At 43.1% G+C, this 24,893-nt stretch overlaps 1 protein-coding gene across 5 annotated transcripts in view; it reads left to right on the plus strand.

The window, feature by feature from the left end:
• The window catches only part of LOC124001919 (neuronal PAS domain-containing protein 3-like), a 406,591-nt gene that overhangs the window by 374,475 nt on the left and 7,223 nt on the right, over positions 1-24,893 (plus strand). For all 5 annotated transcript variants that reach the window (XM_046309078.1, XM_046309079.1, XM_046309080.1 and 2 more), the window contains 4 exons: positions 7,956-8,074; positions 16,155-16,348; positions 17,309-17,415; positions 24,272-24,419. In XM_046309078.1, coding sequence (XP_046165034.1) covers positions 7,956-8,074; positions 16,155-16,348; positions 17,309-17,415; positions 24,272-24,419 — 568 coding nt within the window. The remainder of the gene's footprint in view (positions 1-7,955; positions 8,075-16,154; positions 16,349-17,308; positions 17,416-24,271; positions 24,420-24,893) is intronic.

Here is a 24,893-nt window from a genome sequence, read left to right on the forward strand (position 1 = left end):
GGATTTATGTCAATTTGAGAGAAAACCTTTGAAAGAGCATTTACAACTCGGGATTGAATTATCACTTCACTCTTCGGGGCCTTTCGTATTTCTTTGCACCTCTGCGTTGATCTGCTGTGTTGATCATGGTTGCGTCAGCGCTTCATCCTTCCATTTGGCTGTAAACGTACGCCTGTAAGCACGTCTCACGTTGCCTTCATCTAGAGCTTGACATGGTGACTCAGGTGGGGTTCCAGCTTAGATAGATACAACGGCTCTCAAATAGAGAGGAGATTTAGAGAAAGTTTTAGGGGACGTTTCGTTTTCCAAGCAAATGCGAAACAGGCCTGTTTATAAAGGATATATTTATGAGTAGACCCTTATATAAGTGTATTTATACTCATGGTTTGTCATGTTGTAGTTATCATATTGGCACTACATACATGTAGGGGGGTTTAGAGAATATTTCAGGGAAAACCTTTGGAAGTTTAGTTTTCAAACAAAGTGTTTTTCCTTGTTTTTCCTTTCCACGTTGGTACTTCAGTTTTTATTAGTCAGTGTATATCATATAGAAGTTACTCCTCTGGTACTAAAAGTCGTATTTTAGAAGCACCTTTTGTATCCTCTGCGATTTTCCAGATAGCAATACTTTCTGTATTGTCAACCAAGGCATATCACCACTTTATTAAGCTATATTAGAGATGCTCCATGTTTGGTTGGAAGAATGTGTTTTCATCAATTAACGTAATCACTTGGTCTAGGAGAAACATATTGGAACATTTTTGCTTCTATTTATCCTAAATTATCTTTAGAGATGTATTGTGAAATCAGCAAAGTGCCTGGGCACTTAGTGATGGAGAGCGAAATTGGCTGTCAAGGAAATGCAGCTATTATATTGTATTACAATATAAGAGGTGCCTCTTGAAAGGTCTCAGGGGGTCCTGTAGGGAGAGCTCTGTATGATACGTACAGATTCCCACCACTAGCCGCCTCAGTGGTATTGCATGATGTTGAAATGGCATCTAGTGGCAACCATTTAAGAAGGATATTGACCTTGATGAAAAAAGAAACAGGAATCCAGTGCTCCACTCTAGAGAGAAATACAGTATATATTCACCCTTTCCACTCCCACTGTTAAACTGGACACCTGTCATAGCACCTCAATCATTAGTTGATATCTTGAATTCGCCATACAGGAAAATCTGAAAATTATCGAATTTTTAATTTGTTTTGAATGTCACTCTGCCTGAAATGAGGCATGGTATAGCTGTATGTTTTAAATTAATCTCCCTCCCTGCGAGTGTTGGCTAGAGGGTTACTGGGTGTAGAGGATAGTAGGCACAAGTGACAGAGGAGGACAAGGTGCCTCACAACATTTTTCCTGTCAACCTCTAATTATTAATGCCGCCATTGCAATACAGGTCTCTCTCTGTATGTTTCATATCCCGCTCACACGTACACACACATAGACACACACACACACACACACACACACACACACACACACACACGCACACGCACACGCACACGCACGCGCACGCGCACGCACACGCACACGCACACGCACACACGCACACGCACACGCACACGCACACGCACGCGCACGCGCACGCACACGCACACACACACACACACACACACACACACACACACACACACACACACACACACACACACACACACTCTCACACACACACACACTGACACTCTCTCACACACACACACAGACACACTTTCTCTCCCAAACACAAAGGCGAGCTGTATTGAAAAATCACCCTCTACCTCTCAATATGGAGCCAGCCAGCAGAGCCTTCCAATTAGTACAGGGCCTGGTGCATTATATATCATTACTAATGTACAGAGAGAGGCCCTCATTCATCAGAGCGGGGCGAGACAAGGACCTCCCCGCGTCTAGATATGGAGGACAGACACACTGAGCCTGAGCCATGGGCTATACACTTTATCTTGATTTATCTGTGCGTTAAATGCTTGACGCTTTGAATTGGTACTAATATTTATATAAATGTAAATTGAGGAATATTAGCAGCCGGAGTATGGGAGCCTCGCTAAGGTATATAAGTCATTTAAGACAGGGAGCTTGTAGCTTGTAGAAGTGTCTTGGCTTTGTAGCAGCTTCCTCCTCTGAGTCGTCCCAGGTGTGTAGAAATGGTATGGTGACGGGGGTTGTCAGGGAGAGGAGAGGAGCAACAGGGGGATAAAGAACTGCCAGTGGGTTATTGATGATGGTCAACAATCGACACCACAGCACAGAAAGTAATACTTTTAACGTCTCATCACTTACACACAGAGACGTTTCATTCTGAGGGCTTTCATCAGGAAAATGAATCCAGACGGGAAGACCATGCCAAACCGTAAATTATGCTCACAAATAATTTTCTCTTTTTAAGAAGTAATCTTTTATGGTGTCATTTTTTATATTCGATCCATGCTTGTAAAGCTTATTGTCTTGTATAGTTTAACATTTCACTGCAAAGTGCTCTGGCACTTGATGTTTGACGGATGCTTACTCTACATGTAAAGATGTGGTAGGCTACATTAACCTTTCAAGGTTTGGGCACTGCTCTCTTTTTACTATCAACATAAACATGCATGGATCTCAATATGGTCACTTGACCACACGATTAGGTGGTAATCACTCTATGGTTTACGTGTTAGCACGGTACTTAATGTATTACAACCCTATAACACATACCTACAGTACAGTAAATCATTATTCTCCCATGCAGTATCAAAAACCATTCATTGGGCTGGGGCTACCCTCACAATAGAACCACGGGTGTGTCCCAAATGGCACCCTTTCCCCTATATAGTGCACTCGTTATGAGTAAAGTCTCAAAAGTAGCACACTATAAAGGGAATAGGGTGCCCTTTGGGACGAATACAGTATCATGTGAAATCAGCCTCTCTATCTAGGAACACAAATTATCCCCTGTGCCACACTATAATAATCAGAGTAATGCTCCAACAGACCAGATATTACCATTAGTTTGATGAAGAAAGTATTGCAATGGCGTTCGACGTGTCTGACTCGTAAATTGCCCAGTCTATAATTCACATTCACATCATAACCGCCAACTAACAGAAGCCCACTGGTGGTGAAACACACCACACCCCTCCAACCCCTCACAAATGACTCTGATGTTGCTTTAGTTAGACGTCCGTAGGGTGAAAAAAGAGCCCTGTGTCTTTAAGGCCAGTCGGTTGGCTCGTGCCTTCCCTCCTTCCCTAATGAAAATTCTCAGTTCGAAGAGGCTCTGATCTTGTGTTTTAGTAAAATAGAACTCTGCAGCTGACTGGCAGCTCTGATCTAAAGCATTTAAGTGTACGTTTTGATCTCTCTGCCTTTGATTAAAACTAATGAGCTCATTTAATTCAAAATGGGAATCTGTGATAAGAGAAATAAGGTTGATGTGATTGGATTAGAGAGGCGAATTAAACTCCTAGAGCTGCTGCTGAAGTTTGTGGCTGCTGCTGCTTATACAGTGTATTAAAAAGCTGTTGGCGTATTCTGCTGTGTTAGATGATGAGCAAAATTTCATAGTAATTCATATTTAATCAGAAGAAATGAAATGACTAAATATAACATGGCTCTGGCTTCTCCCCAGAGTGATAAAGGACTGGTTAGATTTTAAATGACATTTAATTCATGTCCTCAGAAAAGAAGAGAAAAAAAACGTCGCCTTGTGAAAGAGAATGGCACCACCACCCCTCACCCCCTCCCCCCGGCCTCCTCACCCCTCCCTTCATCCCTCCTTCCCCACCCTCCTCCTTTACACTGATCACATTGTTTCCGGTTCCAGAGACCCAAAGTCACTGCAGCCTTGTTATATGCAGAGTAGCAGAAAACCGGATTTTCCAGGTGTGCTGTTTTAGTAATCCCATTTCAATGTAATCTCCTAGTCTTGTCCATGGCTGTGTGTCTGCCTGTCTGCCTGTAGAGTAAAGTGGAGGCTGTCTAATGTCCTGTCCAGCTTTGGGGACAGAGACAGTCAGGGGAGACAAACGCATGCACACGCACACACACACACACAAACACAAACACACACACGGTCTTGTTTAACTAACCGGGGGACGCAACATTGATTCCCATTCAAAATCCTATTCCCCCTAACACCTAACCCTAAACCTAACCCGAACACTAAACTTAACCCTAACACTAACCTTAACCCTAACCTTAACCCCAAAACCTAACCTTAACCCTGAACCTAACCTTAACCTTAACCTTAACCTGAAGCTTACCTTTTTAAAAATATTTTATTGAATGTGTTGTGTATTTTTGACCCCTTTTTCTTCCCAATTTCGTGATATCCATTTTTTTTTTATTTAACCTTTATTTAACCAGGAAGGGCTCATTGAGATTTAAAATATATTTTTCAAGAGCGTCCTGGCCAAGATAGGCAGCACCAAGTCATTACAAACATTACAGACAAACAACATGAAAAACTACAGGTAATCTAGTAAAAACCATAGAATTCACAAGAGTATAACAAAATCAAAAACAGCTAATTAAAAACATTGACAGGTCAGGGAATCAGTCTCAAGATCATTCACCAGTGATTTAAAAATACCAATGGGGACAAGTTCTTCCAGTTTCAAAGTATTTTGGAAGGTGTTCCAAGACGATGGCGCAGAGTACATAAAAGCCCTTTTCAGTTCGGACATTTGGAACAGTTAGCAGGATAAAGTCGAGCGAACGAAAAGAGTACTCACCACATTTCTGAACAATAAAAATGCCCAAATAAAAAGGTAGTAAACCCAAAATGGCTTTGTAAATAAAAGTATACCCGTGCCTGAGCCTACGAGTGACTAGAGAAGGCCAGGCAACCCTGGTATACAAAGTGCAGTGGTGCGTAAGGGTTTTGCAGTTTAAAATAAATCTCAATGCACCATGGTAAAGAGTGTCAATTGATCTCAAACACTGAGTGGAAGCGTTCATATATAAAATATCCCCATAGTCTAGTAAAGGCATAAATGTAGCTGATACTAGCCTCCTTCCTTCTCAAAAGAAAAACAGGCCTTATTCCTAAAATAAAATCCCAATTTCAGTTTAAATTTTTTTGTAAGTTGTTGATTGTTGTTGACGAGGCACAACAGTAAATAACAGTATCATCAGCATAAAAATGTTGCGCATTTTGGACATTTTTGTCTAAATCATTTATATAAATAGTGAGAGGACCAAGTACATAGCCTTGGGGCACACATTAAAGACAGACAATTTAACAGACATAAGCCCATCAAATTGAGTGCACTGAGTTCTATCAGACAGATAGTTAGCAAACCATGCAACTGCATGCTCTGAAAGACCTACACTCGACAATCTTTGCCTTTGTATAGCATGATCAACTGTATCAAAAGCATTAGAGAGATCAATAAAAAGTGAGACACGGTGCTGTTTTTTTGTCAAGGGCTTCAGTGATATCATTTAAAACCTTCATGGCTGCTGTAATTGTGCTATGCTTCTTCCTGAAGCCCGATTGGTACGTTGATAAAAATAGAGTTAGTAAATAAAAACCATTTTAGCTGTTGACGCACAAGTGTTTCAAGTATTTTCACCAGAGGTGACAGCTTTGAGATTGGCCTATAATTATTTAAAAGAGTTGGATCTCCCCCTTTTAAAAGTGGTAGGACAAATGCTGATTTCCAGAATTTCATTACATTCCAGGGTTAGATTGAACAGATATGTAAGTGGTTCAGCTATGAAATCAGTTGCCAGATTTAAAAAGCAGGGATCCAAAAGATCAGGACCTGCAGGATTTCTCTGATCTAAGGATTTCAGGGCTTTATGTACCACCGGCACTGAGAATGGCAAAAAGCTACAAGTTTGACCAGCTCTCACTGGTTCATCCACACAGGGTTGTACAGAGACAGAGGACACTGAATCAAACAGCCTACCAGATGATACAAAGTGCTCAGTGAAACAATTCAGCATTTCAGTTTTGTCATATACAGCAACAGAGTCCTTCAAAACACAACGGTAATTCATTAACATTACTGTTACCAGACATAGACTTAATAGCCTACCAAAACTTTCTAGGGTCATTCAGGTTATCAGTGGTAACAGACATAAAATATTCAGACTTGGCCTTCCTGAGAAGAAAAGAACACTTGTTTCGTAACTGCCTAAAAATAAGCCAATCAGCATCAGAACATGATTTCCTTGCTTTAGCCCAGGCTAGATTACAGTTGTGAATAATACAAGACAGCTCAGAAGAAAACCATGGATTAACCCGCCCTTTAACCCTGAACCTGCAGAATGTGGCATGTTTGTTTACTATTTGGGAAAAACCACCATGAAAGAATTTCCAGGCAGTTTCCACATCAGGGATAAACTCAATCTTGCTCCAGTCAAAATAAAACAAATCATGAAACAAAGGCTGCTCATTAAAACACTTCAAATTTCTCTTACGAATAAAATGTGAGTTTGTCTTTGGAACCTTATTATTTCTAACAGCAACAATGGTCACTTCAATCATTACAAAAAACACCAACCGCATAATATTTATGTGGAACATTTGTCAATATTAAATCAATCAGGGTAGATTTATCTGGGCATTTAAGATTTGGGCGACTGGGTAAGATTCATAGAATTACAAAACATTTTTAATGTTTAACCTGGAAGCCAGCCGCACCAATGTGTTAGAGGAAACACTGTACACCTGGCGACCGTGTCAGAGTTTATGCACCTGGCCCGCCACAGGAGTCGCTAGTGCACGATGGGAAAAGGACAACCCTCCCCTAGCCTGGACAACTCTGGGCCAATTGTGCGCCGCCTCATGGGTCTCCCGGTTGCGGCCGGCTGCGACAAAGCCATGTATCAAACCTGGATCTGTAGTGACGCCGCTCACAGTGCCTTAGATCGCTGCGCCATTCAGGAGGCCCCTAAACCTTACCGTTAACCCCTTATTTGAATCCTAACCATAATTCTAATCCAAATCACAAACTCTAATTCTAACCTTAACACTAAACCCCTTAGAAATAGCCTTTAATCAATAATCAACCCAATTTTTCTTCGTTACCTGTTCTTGTTGGGACTTCTGGTCCCCAAAAGTATAGTATAACATGTCTACTCACACACACACACACACACACACACACACACACACACACACACACACACACACACACACACACACACACACACACACACACACACACACACACACACACACACACACACACACACACACTCAGCGAGACAAGAAGGGGCGGGCCTGTCTGCACCTATATTATCCCCCCAGATGGATTGAATGTTATGAATATGCATTTGATTATTAAGCCTTGATCAGGAGCACAGGAACACAGAGTGACAAATGGACCATTTCACCTTTGACTAATAGGTATCCTCGTTGTGTTCTGTAGCTGAGACTCAGACTGACCTCAGTCGTGGTCGTTTTTAAATGCGTTGAGACGAAGATGACAAACGTGTGTTTAGAATTGACTTCGGATCTTGAACTTTGTTGAATCAAGGATGAATATCATTGTTTAGAGTTAGATGAGCTCTAATTCATTGACAATGTCACGCTTGTTTGTTTGTGCATATAAAAGAAACGTGAATCAACTCTAATAAGTATTCCATTACATGAAATTGCAATATTGTACTTCATGGAGAATACATACTACACTTGAGCTCAATGAAAAGAAACATGCACTTGACTTTTGAACAATTACAGTGTTAGACGAAGCAGAGGTTGTACGCTATTACAGAACATGATTAAAACATTGTCCAACTTATATTGGCAACTTGTATTGTGTTGATTTTATTGAGGGTTTTTTTCAAACTAGAAGATTACCTGGGAGATGATAGAAACTCAATGAGAAGTTACTACGTCTGCCCATCTTACTTAATATCATGCCACCTCTCTTAGGCTTACTACAAAACACTACTACAAACACAGTATTGGCCAGGTAATGTAAAGTAACCGTGCGCGCGCGTGTGTGTGTGTTTGCCTCCACAGTTGAGTCCACCAGCCCCAGCCTGCTTTCCCCAGACAACACTCTAGAGCGCTCCTTCTTCATCCGTATGAAGTCCACACTGACCAAGAGAGGTGTCCACATCAAGTCTTCAGGCTATAAGGTAAGACCCAGAGGCACAGTGGCCAAGCCACAGAGATCCTATAATCCACATTCCCTCAGCAGTATGGTGTTACATACAGTGCATTCGGAAAGTATTCAGGCCCCATGACTTTTTCCACATTTTGTTATGTTACAGCCTTATTCAAAAATCGATTAAATCGTTTTTTTCTCCACTCGTCAATCTACACACAATACCTCATAATGAAAGAGCAAAAACAGGTTTTTAGACATTTTTGCAAATTTAATAAAAATATCAAATTTTACATAAGTATTCAGACCCTTTACTCAGTATTTTGTTGAAGAATAAGCTTGGCACACCTGTATTTGTGGAGTTTCTCTGAATCTTCTCTGCAGATCCTCTCAAGCTTTGTGAGGTTGGATGGGGAGCGTCGCTGCGCAGCTATTTTACAAGTCTCTCCAGAGATGTTCGATCGGGTTCAAGTCCGGGCTCTGGCTGGGCCATGCAAGGACATTCAGATACTTGTCCCGAAGACACTCCTGTGTTGTCTTGGCTGTGTGCTTATGGTCATTGTCCTGTTGGAAGGTGAACCTTTTCCCCAGTCTGAGGTCCTGAGCGCTCTGGAGCAGGTTTTCTTCAAGGATTTTAACATTTTACACTTTAGGAACAACCCCCCCCATGCTGCCACCACCATGTTTCACCGTAAGGATGGTGCCAGGTTTCCTCCAGATGTGACGCTTGTCATTCAGGCCAAAGAGTTCAATCTTGGTTTCATCAGACTAGAGAATCTTGTTTGTCATGGTCTGAGAGTCCTTTAGGTGCCTTTTGGCAAATCTCCAAGTGAGCTGTCATGTGCCTTTTACTGAGGAGTGGCTTCTATCTGGCCACTCTACCATAAAGGCTTTGGTAGAGTGCTACAGAGATGGTTGTCCTTCTGGAAGCTTCTCCAATCTCCACAAAGGAACTCTGGAGCTCTGTCAGAGTGACCATCATGTTCTTGGTCACCTCCCTGGCCAAGGCCCTTCTCCCCCAAATTCTCAATTTGGCCTGGCGGCCAGCTCTAGGAAGAGTCTTGGTGGTTCTTAACTTCTTCCATTTAAGAATGATGGAAGCCACTGTGTTCTTGAGGACCTTCAATGCTGTAGAAATGTGTTGGTACCCTTCTCCAGATCTGTGCCTCGACACAATCCTGTCTCGGAGCTCCTTCGATTTCATGGCTTGGTTTTAACTCAGACATGCACTGTCAACTGTGGGACCTTAAATAGACAGGTGTGTGCCTTTCCAAATCATGTCCAATCAATTGAATTCACTACAGGTGGACTCCAATCAATTTGTAGAAACATCTCAAGTATGATCAATGGGAAACATGATGCACCTGAGCTCAATTTCGAGTCTCATATCAAAGGGTTTGAACAGTTATGTAAATAAGTTTTTTTTTTTTTCATTTTGTCATAAATTTGTTAACATGTAAAAAAACAACGTTTTCGCTTTGTCATTATAGGGTAATGTGTGTAGATGGATTTTTTTTATTTAATCAATTTTAGAAAACGGCTGTAAAGTAACAAAATGTGGAAAAAGTCAAGGGGTCTGAATACTTTCCCAGGGCACTGTATATACACTGAATATACAAAACTTTAAGAACAACATCCTAATATTGAGTTGCCCCCCCCCCCCCACACAAGGTGTCAAAACCTCTAAGTGTCAAAAGCGTTCCACAGGAATGCTGGCCCATGTTCTTCATATTTTGTATGGCGTTCTATATGTAATTCTACGCACTGTAGTCATCATCATACTCATACCATGTCAGAAAAATTGTAGCTGTCGGTGTAAAACATTATTTTATCGAGAAAAAGTCAAGCAGGCTCAACATTAACTTGATAAGATGTGTGGCTTCTGGGGGTTTGGAACAGAGATATAGGATTAAGGCTGATGCTATGGGCTGTAAGGACACACAGGGACAAGCCCAGCCTCATCCTGATACCTCTATCTCTCTCCAAGGATCTCCATATCATCTCTGTCTCTTTGTCTGTGTCTGGCCTCATTCTGGCATTATCCCACCCTAATGCACTTTGTGTTCTCAAGGGTAAACCCAACAGCAGTGGAGCGGGATTGGATATATCTCTCCAATGCCTTTATTGTATATTGTATTTGCAGTAGCAAAGTTTGCCGGACTAGGAATGAGAAGGTAGAAAGAAATTGACCGTCTGACTTGACACCAAAAATTGGGTTTCGTTGGTCTTGGACGATAATGGGTGGCTCTTCCTGAGAGAGAGAGAGAGAGAGAGAGAGAGAGAGAGAGAGAGAGAGAGAGAGAGAGAGAGAGAGAGAGAGAGAGAGAGAGAGAGAGAGAGAGAGAGAGAGAGAGAGAGAGAGAGAGAGAGAGAGAGAGAGAGAGAGAGAGAGAGAGAGAGAGAGAGAGAGAGAGAGAGAGAGAGAGAGAGAGAGAGAGAGAGAGAGAGAGAGAGGAGAAAAAGGGACAGGAAGTGGTGGAGGTGGGAAAGTGTTGGGTGCCCTTTTTCTGTTCCTACAGCCCATCCATAATGAGTCCCTGTGTACACAAATAAAGAGAGAGAGAGAGAGGGAGAGAGAGAGAGAGAGGGAGAGGGAGAGAGAGAGAGAGAGAGAGAGGGAGAGAGAAAGAGGGTGAGAGAGAGAGAGGGTGAGAGAGAGAGAGGGAGAGAGAGAAGGAATCCAAAAGTCTCTTTCCATAGTTCTACATCTCCCATGTTGTTTTCCATGTCCACCCAGACATATGCAAATAACCATGAAGTATGTACACCATGGTGCCCAGGCATAAATATTCACATACACACACATGCATACATTACAGGCCAGACAAGGACACCTCTTATTGCGTTTACTTTAAATTAAGTCAACACTTGTGTTGTTACAGGCGGGTGGTTGGTAGGTATGAATTTTGCATACAGCATCCACCAGGCATTAGGTGATCTGCTCCTCCAGCTGAGAACCCGGGCGGCGAAGCCGAGGTGATGCACGGCAGCGTCGGCGGCACGCATCATGGCCGCTTATATCCCCACTTCACTCTGGAGGTCAAATCAAAGTGAATTCTGCTCTAGCTTTAAACCCATCTTTTTTAAACAGATCTCAGCCCATCTCATTTAATGCGCTCATGTAAAGGTTCTCCATCATTATTTGTGCTGTATCACATTTCAAAAGCACTCTAGAGAATCCCTGGGAACAGATGAATCTTATTTCTTATGTATACCTCTTCTATATTCACTGGCGGGGGAGAGAGTGCATTGTGTGCTGAACCATGAATTATAAAAATTGATCCCTTTGTTATGTTGGCTTGTATTAAATTGAGATATGCTATTCATCTGCCTCTCACTGCCGCTGTTGTGAACCCTTGCCGTGTCAGTTTGCATTTAGCTGCTTGAGCATATTTAATGTTTCGCCAGAGCTTATGATGTTCTTGCCAAGAGCACTCCTGCAGCAATCTAGCTAGCCGCCGTTTGCTTTGTGGCAATTACTTGAAAAGTTGTCTTTTTCAAACTAACTTTTAATGCCCCAAGCTTTGGGCTTCTGAAAATATAATTTCCATTTTGTACGTTTTTAATACATTTGAATGTTTATTTATTTAACAGAGAGCTCCTTTGTATTCAATTGAGTGAAGCAGAGCAGTGTGTATTTTATTTTTGCATGGGATGGTGTCCTCTGGAGCAAAGCATCATGGGCTTGTTCCATCCAGCCAGTAGTCATTAGATGTCTTCCTCTGCCCTGGTTTCGTTGTGCTGCTGTGATGTCCTATTGAAACCTGCCAACCAACAGCCTTGTCAAATGTGTGTCAGCACCTACCTGGCCGTCACTCTAAGGTCTGATCAAGATAGACAGCATACTGTCTGACTGATGTGTGAGCCTGATCGGCAGACTGTGCCAGACCTGGGTTCAAGCACTATTTCAAATCATTTCAAATACTAAAGCTGGGCTTGATTGAGCTTACCTGGCACACTGGAACTAATTGAGAAGTTGGAAAACCCAGGTTTCAGGCAGACTAAAGCAAACACTAAAACTATTTGAAAGATGTCACATTTTTCTCCTAGTCAGCTGAGGGATTCGAAGCGCTAGGCTACCTGCCGCCCTAGATCTGTCCAACACTTTGCTGCCCAACGGACTGTAGGGAACTCTCATATGCAGAGTGATTCTGAATGGATCAACCAGACATTGATTGACATAATACATACAGTTAAAGTCGGACGTTTACATACACTTAGGTTGGAGTCATTAAAATTCGTTTTTCAACCGCTCCACAAATCTATTGTTAACAAACTATAGTTTTGGCAAGTTGGTTAGGACATCTACTTTGTGCATGCCACAAGTAATTTTTCCAACAATTGTTTACAGACAGATTATTTCACTTATAATTCACTGTATCAGAATTCCAGTGGGTCAGAAGTTTACATACACTAAGTTGACTGTGCCTTTAAACAGCTTGGAAAATTCATCCTTGAGAGCAATTTCCAAACGCCTGAAGGTACCACATTCACACTGTACAAACAATACTACGCAAGTATAAACACCATGGGACCACGCAGCCGTCATACCGCTCAGGAAGGAGACACATTCTGTCTCCTAGAGATGAACATACTTTGGTGCGAAAAGTGCAAATCAATCCCAGAACAACAGCAAAGGACCTTGTGAAGATGCTGGAGGAAACAGGTACAAAAGTATCTATATCCACAGTAAAATGAGTCCTATATCGATATAACCTGAAAGGCCACTCAGCTAGGAAGAAACAACTGCTCCACAACCATCATAAAAAAGCCAGACTACTGTTTGCAACTGCACATGGGGACAAAGATCTTACTTTTTCGAGAAATGTCCTCTGGTCTGGGGAAACTGTTTGGCCATAATGACCATCGTTATGTTTGGAGGAAAAAGGGGGAGATTGAGTGTTGATCATTGCTAGACAGTCATTTTTCAAGTCTTGCCATATATTTTCAAGCCAATTTAAGTCAAAACTCAGGGACATTCAATGTCGTCTTGGTAAGCAACTCCGGTGTATATTTGATCTTGTGCTTCAGGTTATTGTCCTGCTGAAAGGGGAATTCATCTCCCAGTATCTGGTGGAAAGCAGACTGAACCATGTTTTCCTCTAGGATTTTGCCTGTGGTTAAAGTTGTATTCCGTTTATTTTTATCCTAAAAAACTTCCTTGTCCTTGCTGATGACAAGCATACCCATAACATGATGCAGCCACCACCATGCTTGATAATATGAAGAGTGGTACTCAGTGATGTGTTGATTTGGATATGCCCCAAACATAAAGCTACATGCCCCAATGCCAACTATAAAGTTTGGTGGAGGAGGAATAATGATCTGGGGTTGTTTTATGTTATATACATATATAGGGGGAGGAAAAGGGGTTAAAAATATATATACATTTTTGTGGTATCCAATTGGTAGGCCGAGAGGCCGAGAGCCATGCGTCCTCCGAAAATCACAACCCAACCAAGCCGCACCGCTTCTTGACACAATGCCCACTTAACCAAGAAGCCAGCCGCACCAATGTGTCAGAGGAAACTCCATACACCTGGAGACTGTGTCAGCGTGCACTGCACCCAGCCTACTACAGGAGTCACTAGTGCACGATGAGATAAGGATCTCCCTGCCGGCCAAACCCTCCCCTAACCCGGATGATGCTGGGCCAATTGTGGGCCGCCCCATGGGTCTCTCAGTCGCGGCTGGCTGCGACAGAGCCTGGACTCAAACCCAGAATCTCTAGTGGCACAGCTAGTACTGCCATGCACTGCGCCACTCAGGAGGCCTGGGGCTGTCTTTCATGGTTCGTGCTAGGCCCCTTAGTTCCAGTGAAGGGAAAACTTAACCTTATTTATATACATATTCAGACCTTTTGCTATTAAACTCAAAATTGAATTCAGGTGCATCCTGTTTCCATTGCTCATCCTTGAGATGTTTCTACAAGTTGATTGGAGTCCACTTGTGGTAAATTCAATTGATTGGACATGATTTGTAAAGGCACACACCTGTCTATATAAGGTCCCACAGTTTACTGTGCACGTCAGAGAGAGAAAAATCAAGCCATGAGGTTGAAGGAATTGTCCATAGCGCTCCGAGACGGTATTGTGTTGAGGCACAGATCTAGGAAAGGGTACCAACAAATTTCTGGAGCATTGAAGGTACCTAAGAACACAGTAGCCTCCATCATTCTTAAATGGAAGAAGTTTGGAACCACCAAGACTCTTCCTAGAGTTGGCCACCTGGCCAAACTGAGCAATCGGGGGATAAGTGCCTCGGTCACGGGGGTAACAAAGAACCCAATGGTCACTCTGACAGATCTCCAGAGTTCCTCAGTGGAGATGGGAGAACCTTGCAGAAGGACAACCATCTCTGCAGCACTCCACCAATAAGGCCTTTATTGTAGAGTGGCCAGACGGAAGCAACTCCTCAGTAAAAAGCACATGACAAACCTTGAGTTTGCCAAAAGGCACCTAAAGACTTGGGAAACAACATTTTCTGGTCTGACGAAACCAAGATTGACCTTTTTGGCCTGAATACCAAGCGTAACATCTGGAGGAAACCTGGCACCATCCCTACGGTGAAGCATGGTGGTGGCAGCATCATGAAGCGTGTAGCATCATACCCAAGAAGACTCAAGGCTGTAAATTATTTTTTATTTTTTATTTTTTTATTTGAACAATTTGCAATAATTTCTAAAAACCTGTTTTTGCTTTGTCATTATGGGGTATTGTGTGCAGATTTATGAGGGGGAAAAAGCAAGTACATCCATTTTCAAATAAGGCTGTAACGCAACAAAATGTGGAAAAAGTCTGAATACTTTCCAAATGCACTATATATTCTGCACAGTAGCTGATTAACGTGTTACAGAAATTACTGTAACTGCAAATCATGGGGGGCATATTGAACAGAATATAATATACATGGGTAGCTGATTGAGAGTACCTGTTACTGTTCTTAACTGTTCTTCACAGTCATTCCCCTGGTGATCTTGAACAAGGTCTCACTGCACTCTTCAACTTAAAAAGAAACAGTACTCTATTTGAGAGCAGCGTGACTTCAAGCCCTAGACAGGCTGTAATCTTCAGCCCCAAAATGCCTCTCCTAGCATTTTGTTTTGTGTGTTTTAGCAGGTCTTGGCTCGTACCCACTTTCTACTCTTTTCATTCTCACACTGTTTAAAATTTTTCAACTATACCATTGGATGTCCTATACAGAGTTTAGTTGCATTCAAAATGGGATTGAAATGACAATTCACAGTTCTTCTTTGTCTGGAGAAACTCCAGGGGAAAGGAGTCAGTATCATTTAACTGTGGAAACTGATGATGGCTTCTAGCACGTCACAATCACTGATCGTTTCCCTTTGAAAAGGAGATATCATTCACCATCAAAACCATTTTCCTCCTGGGCCAGCACTCTGACGGGGCCATTGTAACATGTCAATGTTCTGTTAGCTTCCCAAGCTCCAAAAACAACACCATGTCTGAAATAGGGTTGTTCTTTTTGTGTGTGTGTGTGTATGTCTCTCTGTCTCTCTATCCCAATTGGCATTCAATGTCTCGTTCCCATTGTTGAGGGTTGCCTGTCCCTGGTGAAGCAGGAGAGGCACCGAGGTCCCCTATGGTCTGAGGCTTTGAATGAGTTTAGGGAGCAGGAACTGTCTGTGTGAATGATGATAATCGCGTCTCACCAATCTCAGAGGTGTGCCACTGAGAGGCCAGTGTCAGTAGTTTAAAGACTACAAAACAATTCCCCCTGGGTGTACTGGCAGTGATTAAAATGGATGGATCTGAAAGTGTAGTGTGCATATCTATTCAATTCCTCCTCTAGGGCAAAATGGAGCTACAAAGACTTTAAAGCTTAGCTGAAACTTTAAAGCGAGCAATAATTAGGACTTTCAACTCTCTCTCTCTTCTCTTGTGTAGAATATCATTTCAGGAGAAAACATTTGTGTCCTACCTCCATTCTCTGTTTATATTTTTTGTTTAGAATTCTCCATCACTGCTTTTGGACTGAAACACTCTCTCTCTCTCTCTCTCTCTCTCTCTCTCTCTCTCTCTCTCTCTCTCTCTCTCTCTCTCTCTCTCTCTCTCTCTCTCTCTATCCCTCTCTCTCTCCTCATATAGGTGATCCATGTTACAGGCAGGCTGAGAATCCGGATGGCATTGACCCACAGTCGGTCTGTACCCATTCAGATCATGGGCATGGTGGTGGTAGCCCACGCCCTCCCCCCTCCCACCATCAACGAGGTGCGCATAGACTGCCAAATGTTTGTCACCCGGGTCAACATGGACCTCAACATTGTCTACTGCGAGAATAGGTAAGACTTGACTTTACCTTACCCACATGACTGTCAAATACATAACTGAAATAAATGGGTATTCACCAAGAGAAGAGTGCATTTCAATGAGGGATTCATAGTTTGGATAATGAAATACACATTATAGTAAAAATACACATGATGATAAAATACGTATCACAGAACTACTCACCTCATTTGTTAGCACTTTGATCACCCATGTCAATGTTGTTACAACTACATAAAAGGGGTTCTTACAACCAATATATCCACAATGGATCATGGGTAAAACTTGACATGACGTTGCTCTTATACCTGTGTAGGTAGTTACACTCTAATCACTACAGTGTTGTTATTTGTACGATTTGTTTGGAAATTGCACAGTAATAGGCCGATGTATTGTACACCTCATCTTGTGCATTGTATTTCTTTGCAACTCGTCCTCATCTCTACGGGATTGAGATCACTGAGATGTATTTTACCGCTGTCTGCCAGACAGTCAGTTATTTATGGGGAAATCACATCTGGACAGTCAGTTTTACAGTGAGATAGTCTCAGCCTTTCTGGGAAAATAAAAAAGGAAACTGATCAGGACTTCTTTCATCTGTTTCATAGGGTTTGTGGGAGACTAGAAATATCAGAAAATAACCGCACAATATTTAAGACAGATAGTAGACAGATTGCTTTTGGGTGAACCAAAAAAAGAAGGGATAGATGATATTCAATACTAAGTGATAGGCATTTTATCATGTGGAATGGGAAGACATCCTAGGTTCCATAATAGCCTTTTGTCCCTGAATGTTCTGAGTTATACGTGGGCTTATCTGCCTCAGAGTCATTAGTTTGACATATCAGGGTGACAAGAAAAATTGCCTGTCTGGTTACACTGTAATGACACCCCATTCGAATCTTTCTCTCTGTTTCCGTTGCTGCTTCCTCTCTTGCCCTACATGCTGAATCCTGTTCAAATCCCTGTTGTAGAATTAGCGACTACATGGACCTGACGCCAGTGGACATCGTAGGGAAGAGGTGTTACCAGTTCATTCATGCGGAGGATGTGGAGGGTATCCGGCACAGCCATTTAGACTGTGAGTATTATACTGTAAACGTTACCACAACGTTTCAGTATTGAACACAGCTTATTATGAACACTTTATCGCAGAGTAACGTTCCTGATTTAGGATTGCTTTTTGTTATGGGTAGTGGTCACTCGGGGCAGATTAGGACAACTGTCAGAATTATCTCCAGCGTCATCTCTCCACCAAACACCAAAAGCATTGGTCCTCATCTGCAGAGCTGTTGTTGTTCAGGAACAAAGTTGTTGTGATCTTGTCAGTGTACAGAATCTGTGTAATTAGGCCTGAAGAGAGACAACATCTAGATGATCTGTGTCTGTGACCATCTGGGGTTTGAACTCAGGTCTACCTACCTGCCACAAGACTGGGTTAGTCCACTGAGCTAAAGCCGGAATCAGTGTAATCGGCCTGTAGAGAGACAACAACTAGATGATACCATTGTGATCTGCCTCGGTGACTTACTTTGGACAGGGGAAATCTCTGGGGGTGGCAACATCAAGGGCTCTAGAACTATGTGCCATTGAAATAAATCCTCCCCATACTGTAGGTTAGTAGGTCTCCAAACCCCAGGGAGGGAGAAGGGAAACCAAGACCCCAGGGAGGGAGAAGGGAAACCAAGACCCCAGGGAGGGAGAAGGGAAACCAAGACCCCAGGGAGGGAGAAGGGAAACCAAGATTCCAGGGAGGGAGAATGGAAACCAAGACCCCAGGGAGGGAAAAGGGAAACCAAGACCCCAGGGAGGGAGAAGGGAAACCAAGACCCCAGGGAGGGAGAAGGGAAACCAAGACCTCAGGGAGGGAGAAGGGCAACCAAGACCCCAGGGAGGGAGAAGGGAAACCAAGACCCCAGGGAGGGAGAAGGGCAACCAAGACCCCAGGGAGGGAGAAGGGAAACCAAGACCCCAGGGAGGGAGAAGGGAAACCAAGACCCCAGGGAGGGAAAAGGGAAACCAAGACCCCAGGGAGGGAGAAGGGAAACCAAGACCCCAGGGAGGGAGAAGGGAAACCAAGACCCCAGGGAGGGAGAAGGGAAACCAAGACCTCAGGGAGGGAGAAGGGCAACCAAGACCCCAGGGAGGGAAAAGGGAAACCAAGACCCCAGGGAGGGAGAAGGGAAACCAAGACCCCAGGGAGGGAGAAGGGAAACCAAGACCCCAGGGAGGGAGAAGGGAAACCAAGACCCCAGGGAGGGAGAAGGGCAACCAAGACCCCAGGGAGGGAGAAGGGAAACCAAGACCCCAGGGAGGGAGAAGGGAAACCAAGACCCCAGGGAGGGAGAAGGGAAACCAAGACCCCAGAGAGGGAGAAGGGAAACCAAGACCCCAGGGAGGGAGAAGGGAAACCAAGACCCCAGGGAGGGAAAAGGGAAACCAAGACCCCAGGGAGGGAGAAGGGAAACCAAGACCCCAGGGAGGGAGAAGGGAAACCAAGACCCCAGGGAGGGAGAAGGGAAACCAAGACCCCAGGGAGGGAGAAGGGAAACCAAGACACCAGTGAAAGTGATATCAAGATATCACTCCCAACATTCCATTCAAAAGAAATGGCTGCATGTCTTCTTTGTTTGTTTATGTTCAACTTTGAACTAAGTTTACTTTAAGAGTGGCGGTCATCTTTGTAAGAAGTCTTTGCATCTTTACCCCAACTGAGCAGTTTTTATAGCCCATGGCACGAGGTACGCTCTGCTTATTTGACCTTTTTTTCCCAAAACGTGCCATGATTTGCTATGTTTGTTTCGCCAATTAAACCTTTACTGTGGCTGGTAAAAACTGAGGAGGCGTTGCGTGAGCCGTGAGCAGTGCACCATTTCATTGGGCTTTGCGACGTGGATTCAGTACTAGGCAGGCTGCCATTTTTGGAGTCCCGTGAGCTCAGCTGCGTCCTGGGTTTTCCCTTCGTGCTGTATGCTGGATTGTAGGGTGTAAATGTCTCTTGCTTTATTAGGTGTTTGCCGGGCAGGTAGAACGAGTGTCCTTGGGGTTGCCTCCTCGGCCAGGGAATTTGGAGCCGTCTGATTAGATATTGGGAGTTCAACTGAATTAGAGCACAATTACTGCTGCATGGAACTGTCCCTTCGCCTTAAAAAGGCACCAGATTGGGTCCATTAGCGGCTGATTTGAAAGCCAGCAGAGGGAGAGTTAGAGAGGGAGTGTTGCCCATGGATCGCATTGATAAGACAGGCTTAGGCAGGCAGATTGAGGCAGCAGGCTAGGCAGTAGCAGCAAACAGTGGCTCCACCATTGCATATCTCCAGCTACCCCTGGCTGTCTCCTATCTATTACATCTGATGCTCCACCCAGGCTTTAATCAACTTACAGTCAGTGCATTGGCTTGGAATTGGTTGAATGTGCAATGCTGCTAAATATTTATTTCATTTATTTGCACTGAACAAACGCAAAATATAAAGTGTTGGTCCCATGTTTCATGAGCTGATTTCTGTCTGTAATAAAGCCCTTTAGTGGGGAAAAAATAATTCTGATTTGCTGGGCCTGGCTCCCCAGTGGGTGGGCCTGGCTCCCCAGTGGGTGGGCCTGGCTGCCAAGTGGGTGGGCCTGGCTGCCAAGTGGGTGGGCCTATGCTTACCAAGGCCCACCCATGGCTTCACCCCTGATAGGTCATGTGAAATCCATAGATTAGGGCCTAATAAATGTATTTCAATTGACTGATTTCCTTATATGAACTGTAACTCAGTAAAATCTTTGAAATTGTTGCATGTTGCGTTTATATTTTTGTTCAGTATATTTATTGAATAGTTTATGTTTGAGTTAGTGACGGATGCAATTTAAATATTGACACGTGGAATGAACAAGTCAGATAAATTGCAGCATCACACTTAAGTGTGCACTAATTTCCAATGTTTGTCCCCTTAGTATGGCCGTTAGTGGATTCGATATCGATTTCATCAAGGTATATTATACTGTATCTACTGTTAGAGAAGAAAGCCTTGGGAATTATTTGATCAATTGGGATTCGGAAAACTAAGGTCTCTCAATTCCCCCGGACAAAATAACGACTTTGCTAAATTCCTATTTTCTATTGATGGTTTCATCATGACATATTCCCATCATTATCATCATCAGTGAAATATTCCCAGCATTATCATCTTCAGTGACATTATCACCCCATATCTAATGATAACGTGGCCTGTATGAGGATAACTAACTGAACAAGAATGTAGTTGCAGATGTTCATGAGCAGCTATTAGCACCTACGTCGTGCATCATAGGTCATTGGGCATCATAAATGTGCTGATAATGCATTATGAAGAGGGTGTTCATAGGTATTCGATTCTTTGGAAGTTGGTCTGAATTGCAACAATCAGCTGATGATAAATGCACACTGTGAGCATATCAGACAGGGTGACAAGGTCACGTGGCCTGGAGGAAATGTAAGATATTATTCCACTTGGCCAACTCTCTAGACACGAGGTCATAAGTGAGCCAGACTGGAGAAGGTGTTTAAATGAATTGGCTTTTGTCCAAGCTTTATAATATGGCCATTTAGTCGCTCGACTTTTTATTCATAGCATATCCTAGGAGTACGAACCAATCAGATCGACTCCATTTCATATACAGTAAGTCTATACTGTGTACATTGCTACAGTTCATACTTCACTTCTCTAAGCATGAGGCACGACTGAAAAGTTTTTTAAATATTTTTGATTCATTCTAAAAAGATAGATGTTAAGACAAGACCTGCATTAGTCAGATTATCTGATACATGAACTGACGCATATACAGCAGGAACAAATGGCTTTGAGTGTCTATGTTATATCAGACTTGGGGAAAAGAGATGATTTTCATGAGGTAGGGAGAGCGAGATTGGAGAGGATACTGTAGCTGAAAGAACTTAAATCTCAGAGGACTTAAGCCATCCGCCTGCAGGCATACTACCAGAAACTGTCTCCTAAGACTAGTTCAGACCGACTCTAATGAAACCAACTCAGCTCACTTGTTAGCATACTTAAAAGCAGAATCTACAGATACTGAAAAATACCGCTGAAATGTCGAATAGACACAGGCAAGAGTTGTGATTTCAAAGCTTTGGTAAAACTGTAACTTTCGGCTTACACGATGCAATGTTCCTGGAAAAACATGACGTACACCACCTCACCACAACAGGCAGAATTTTCTTGTGAAGCTAGACAAAAATCTAAAACCTGGTGGAGAAGAGAACATCACCCCCGTCTCCTCTCTCATTCATAAAAGGGTTGCCTTTACGATAATAACCTGATGGACTGCAAGGACTTTTCCATAAAGCAATTTCACGGGTGTAAATTACTTACTTTTATATGACGGTGACACCCCTCGTTGCAAGCCGGGCCACTTTGGGTAAAGGGTATCTGAAAGGTAGCCACCATTATGGAAAGAATCCAAGTGATTAAAACAAACTGAAGGACAGGAAGAGAAGAGAGGAGAGGGAGAGAAGAGGCTCACAGAAGCCATCCTACAGGCATGCCTGGGGCTGCAGGAGAGAGAGACAGATTAAAGGGCCCGTATTCCTTTTAATGCCTCCAAAAGCTAGCGGACGACTCCGGCACCGGAAAACACTGGCCTTCATTAACACTAAATCAATAGTCGCAAGCAGACCCCTGATTGATTTAATGGCACTGTAACTGAAAGGGGTTAAAAAATAAGCCTCACCTGCAACGTGGTACCAGAGAAGCCAGGGGTGGAGTGTATTGATGCTAATGCAGATGAGAGAGATCTGCTGTGTCTCGGGTTCAAAGGCAGAGAGATTCAGAGGTCCAGTACACTGGCTGTAGAGGTGCAAGGCCTGGTCAAAACTCACTAAGATCAGAATATGACTGTAGGATTTACAGTTTGTCTTGTATACTTGATTTGTCAAGTTATTTACCTGATTAGGGTTATATGGTTAGAAAAATGTTTTTTGTTATCTTAAATAAATATGGCAATAATTGGATAGAAAAAAAATGTGCCTTTACCAATATTATTAATCAATATGATCACAGTAGATACGGTATAAAGTTAACAAATTCTGAATTATTTAAAAAATATTTCAACCACCTTTCTCAAATATTGTAGTTGCAGTTTGAATCAATATTTTGGTATTCAGATAATCATGAATGACTATTCAACTGAAACGAATATACATATTGTTTATCCATCTCCCTTTTATGTAGCACATTATACAACAAATCATTGTTAACTCGTAGAATAAACTATGAAGATGAGAGCAAGGTTAAACACTACAGTATACCTCCTCTGTACCTCCTTTCTCTTAGTTGGTTGGAAAGCAAAACAATTTTTTTTTCAATTCCCTCTATCTTGTCCTCTAATTCTATATATGTATAGGAAAAGAAAGCAGTCAGTGATCTAAAGTAAATTTTCTGAACCCTTGGGATGGTTTCTTAAACAATGCTATTAGTTCCTAATAGTTTTTAATTACTGGCCTTCTTTTTATATAAATCATCCCCCCCCCCCCCCCCCCAATGGAAATATTTTTATGGTAGAAGCTATTTGTAGCCATAATTAAACTAAGAATATGAATTTACTACCTCGCTCACATTCTGACTGTTTCAGTTTTAGAGAGCCATGATTAATGCAGATACATATTGGTTGAGATAACCAATCAGCGGTTAATTTAGCCAAATTTATTGCAACCACCAGAGCGTCTTCACTTATGCTCAGGCAGACAAGGACATAGCCAGCAGTGTAGCGTAGTGCAGTTAGGTAGCTGGTAGCTGCAGAGTCACAGTGCCCCTTGGTGGTGGGCGAGGCTCACTGCAGCCAGCCTCCATGCATACAGTCAGTGTCCTGGGTCGGAAAACATACGCACAATATTTCTTTAGAAATCACTTTCTATCACCAGCAATATCATTTTGAGCATCTACCCGATAAATATACCACTAACCGTATGCCGAACCCTAAATCAAGACCCATAGATACAAGCGCAATCACTAACTAACGAACTAGTTATACGCTGTACATTGTTTGAAATCACACACATATGTAGTGATATCTTTGCATTTGTTACAACGGATATATATATTTCACCATGATGCACTAATTTATTCATAAGTGGTCCCATATTACGTATGCACACATCTTTCCCTTATCGTTTGTTTCCAGATCAGCACACACACTGTCCTCTGAGGTATTTAATAGTGTGCCCTGTGCAACCAAGTACACATCCCCGTTCCTGTTTTAGCCAGTCAGAGAAGTTGATTAATGATGGTAGGTAGAACAGAGAGCAGCACAGCCCCTATCACAGCTGTTGGATGCCACCTGATGGTCTCTCTCTTATCTCTCCTCTCCATCTCTCTCCTCTCTCCTCTCCCCTCTCCATCTCTCTCCTCTCCCATCTCTTCTCTCTCATCTCCCCTCTCCATCTCTCTCCTCTCCCCTCTCTTCTCTCTCCTCTCCCCTCTCCATCTCTCTCCTCTCCCCTCTCTTCTCTCTCCTCTCCCCTCTCTTCTCTCTCATCTCCCCTCTCCATCTCTCTCCTCTCCCCTCTCCATCTCTCTCCTCTCACCTCTCTTCTCTCTCCTCTCCCCTCTCCATCTCTCTCCTCTCCCCTCTCTTCTCTCTCATCTCCCCTCTCCATCTCTCTCCTCTCCCCTCTTTTCTCTTTCCCCTTTCTCTACTCTCCCCTCTCCATCTCTCTCCTCTCCCCTTTCCTCTCTCTCCCCTTTCTCTACTCTCCCCTCTCCATCTCTCTCCTCTTCTCTCTCCCGTCCTCTCCTCTCGCCTCTCCATCTCTCTCCTCTCCCCTCTCTTCTCTCTCCCCTTTCTCTACTCTCCCCTCTCCATCTCTCTCCTCTCCCCTCTCTTCTCTCTCCCGTCCTCTCCTCTCGCTCCTCTCGTATCTCGCCTCTCTCCTCTATTCCTCTATTCCTCTCCACCCCCAGTGATAAACAAGGGCCAGTGTGTGACCAAGTACTACCGCTGGATCCAGAAGAACGGTGGGTACATCTGGATCCAGTCCAGTGCCACCATCGCCATCAATGCCAAGAATGCCAATGAAAAGAACATAATCTGGGTCAACTACGTACTCAGGTAAGGCAGGGCTCCATCTGTGAACTACCCAACACATGCCAGCCAGCGCACAGAAACAGTCTGCTTCCCAAATGGCACCCTTTTCCCTATGTAGTGCACTACTTTTGACCAGGGCCCATAGGGTTCTGGTCAAAGGTAATGCACTCTACTGTATAGGGAATAGGGTGTGACTTGGGAAGCACACACAGCTACACCAGGAAGCAAACACAAGCATTGATTCAGTTTTCATTATATATGTTTTTTTTTCCATTTTTCAACCAATTCAACCAACCCATTTTTCAACCAATGGGACATAATGAAAAAGTTATTTTAACCATACATACTTGTGAATTCCTATTCACATGTTGCAATCCCCCCCAATTGTTTAAGCATATTTGTAGTACATCTATTCTATAGCTGCCAATTTGTCATACGAGGATAATGGCATAATTCTGCCAGTATTAGTTTTCTGTAAGACACTGTCATTGTAAATGA

This window comes from Oncorhynchus gorbuscha, linkage group LG17, assembly GCF_021184085.1.
Source record: "Oncorhynchus gorbuscha isolate QuinsamMale2020 ecotype Even-year linkage group LG17, OgorEven_v1.0, whole genome shotgun sequence".
Taxonomy (NCBI): domain Eukaryota; kingdom Metazoa; phylum Chordata; class Actinopteri; order Salmoniformes; family Salmonidae; genus Oncorhynchus; species Oncorhynchus gorbuscha.